Consider the following 2,701-nt stretch of genomic DNA (forward strand, 5'->3'; position numbering starts at 1 on the left):
GAATAGAGTAATTTAAATTGACCCTTTAGATCTGTCGGGTGAATAATTTAAGAAGGAATCCCCAGAACCACAGATCGACCACATCCCGAATACCGCGCCCTCGCCACAGGGACCTCTCCTGCCAGCCAGCACGCTCTCTCAGCACCCGTGCTCTTTGCCCCAGGCAGAGGAAGCGACTCGGAATCTGACTTGCCGCATCGGAAGCTGCCGGATGTGAAGAAGGATGACATGTCCGCGCGGCGCACTTCCCACGGCGAGCCGAAGTCAGCAGTGCCTTTCAACCAGTACCTCCCGAACAAGAGCAATCAGACGGCCTACGTCCCCGCGCCTCTGAGGAAGAAGAAGGCCGAGCGGGAGGAGTACCGCAAGAGCTGGAGCACCGCCACCTCCCCGCTGGGAGGGGAGAGGCCCTTCAGGTAAGGCCTGAGCGTGAGTGGAGTAGGAGCTGCAGCTCCGGACGTGGACGAGGTTCAGTAACCCGTTCGGAACCTCGATGTCAGATTACAGATGGAGTGGGCAGGACAGATCCAGAGAGAGAGTTTGTCAGGACGGAATATAAGCTTCGTGAGTGTGTCTAGAACAGTGCCTGGCGCGTGGTAGGCATTGAACAAATGCTTGTCTAACAAGCAGATGTTTGAAGCAGGTTGTACGGATGGGACGTGGAGAACAGATCGGTGGTCCATGCCCTTCTGCCGAGAGGGCCTGACTCGCAATCCTGTCCGATTAGGTATAGAAAGACTCTTATCTTTATGCAAAAAGACATTTTAAAAATCTAGATGCAAGTTTATGTAGATTCAAGCTCATGTGTGTGAGCAATGCGTGGAATGTACATCACAATCGCATGTAGAAAAGTCATAAGAAACGGAAGATACATCATTTTCTCATCTCTTTAGAGGAAGTGTTTTCCTTAATCTCAGATGATATTTTTGTATTTATTTATTCATTTATTCAGCAAACATCAATACTTACTGAGCATCTACTACATGATAGATACTGTCATCTAGGCCTTGGGGACCCAATAATAAATAAGGCAGAGTCTCTGCCTTCAACAACCTTATAATAAAGGAAACTTTTCTAATAATCTATCTTTACTATGATTTTCCATGAAATAAGTATTTTATCAAAATTTTTAATTACTGAACAAAACTAATGAATTTTCCCTCTCCAGCAGAAAAGGGTTTTGCGTTTCAATATCAAGTATGTAATAGCTCTTGATCCATGTCGAGAGTATGATACATTAATTAACAACTGGCTACACTGAATTTTCTCCACCTTGTCAGGATCACACTGTGTGCTGTGACTTCTTTTTTTAAGGGAAAGGTAATATCAGAGTGGTGGGGAGATGACGTGTGGGGCCCGGTCTGTCAGTCTGGCAAACCACATTGTCCAACTCGCTAGCTATCCTGAAACAATAGAGGAAGAGGCAAGTGAAGTGGGGTCTGCTGGTGAAGAGGACCATCCCGGCGGGAAGCCTCCCGGCGGTGGGTTAGAACTACCCAGCGGCAGTGGTAAGGAGCACCCTTCTTCAGAGGGCGCTGGGCTGGCACCGGCTCCCAAGTCTGAAGAAAAAGATGCGGCTGAAACCCAAAAGCGCAGGAGGCTAGAGCAAGCGGGGATCAAGGTCATGCCAGCGGCACAGCGCTTTGCCAGGTTAGCTCTGCCGGCTCCGGGCTGGCCTGGCTGGCTTTCTGCATGCCTGGGGGTTTGGAATCTGTCTAGAGAGTTGGAGTTTTCCTCTTGTTTTCCCGCTTCCTGCTTTTCCTATTGCATCACTGTCTGCTACTCTGAGCACATAGAAATAGAAAATAGTCTGTGCCTTAGGGCATGTCTCTGCTAAGTACCCGGTTATTTTAAGTGAAGGCGAACCTTGTCTTCAACCATGTATTTGTGGTCAGTCATTTGTGGGCTGCAGCCTGGCAATAATAGTTTATTTTTCTATTGTCTGTGGCTTGTACATTTTGACACTACTCCTAAATGGCTCCTATCTTAGTTTACACATCACTAGAAAATAGTCAGTTTCTTGGAAATGGGGAACACACTCTTTAGAGAATGGCTGGCTTACAAAAATCCACTTACTTTCTTTGTCCCAAGAGAGTACTAAGTTTATTTGACTCTTTATTTTCTAAAGCGTGTTGATTCAAAAAAAAGAATGGAGTAATTACTTCTCTTAATGGTAACAAAGGTACTGGGATACAGTCCTGATGGCTTCATATTACATGTCAGATGGAGACCTTCGACAATCAAAGCCTCAGAGAACTATAGTCCTACAGTTTTCTGTAGCGTTTTTAGAAGCTGGTTAGTTAATTTTTTTTACGTAATAACCACAATGATCCTAACAAATAATAATGCAGCCAAGATTTATTTGACAAATTGACATTCATAACCATTTGACAATCAAAATCCCTTTGCCACTTGCTATTCCATTTATTTTTAAGAGTCAGGTGATGTAACTGTTTTCCAGAAAAGGAAACAGGAGCAGTGGTAGTAAGTGTCTTGCAGAGCTGGTCACCACTGACCTGGGGGCCAGATTCCGATGCTCTGACCACAGTACCACACCTGCCTCCCACACATTTCTTGGAACATTTTCCATTTCTCTGTACAGCTCCGTGTGTGGTTATTTCTGGGGTCCAGGTCTTAATTAAAATATCCAGCACTGACTTCTATGGATTTAATCCTAGGGTAGCTTTGTATTGACAAAAAA

At 45.4% G+C, this 2,701-nt stretch overlaps 1 protein-coding gene across 1 annotated transcript in view; it reads left to right on the forward strand.

Annotated features, from left to right (window-relative positions):
• Positions 1-2,701, forward strand: part of LIMCH1 (LIM and calponin homology domains 1) — a 388,718-nt gene that overhangs the window by 285,229 nt on the left and 100,788 nt on the right. Inside the window, exon 8 of the mRNA XM_012648487.1 lies at positions 164-416. Coding sequence (XP_012503941.1) covers positions 164-416 — 253 coding nt within the window. The remainder of the gene's footprint in view (positions 1-163; positions 417-2,701) is intronic.

This window comes from Propithecus coquereli, unplaced genomic scaffold (assembly GCF_000956105.1).
Source record: "Propithecus coquereli isolate 6110/MARCELLA unplaced genomic scaffold, Pcoq_1.0 Scaffold288, whole genome shotgun sequence".
Taxonomy (NCBI): domain Eukaryota; kingdom Metazoa; phylum Chordata; class Mammalia; order Primates; family Indriidae; genus Propithecus; species Propithecus coquereli.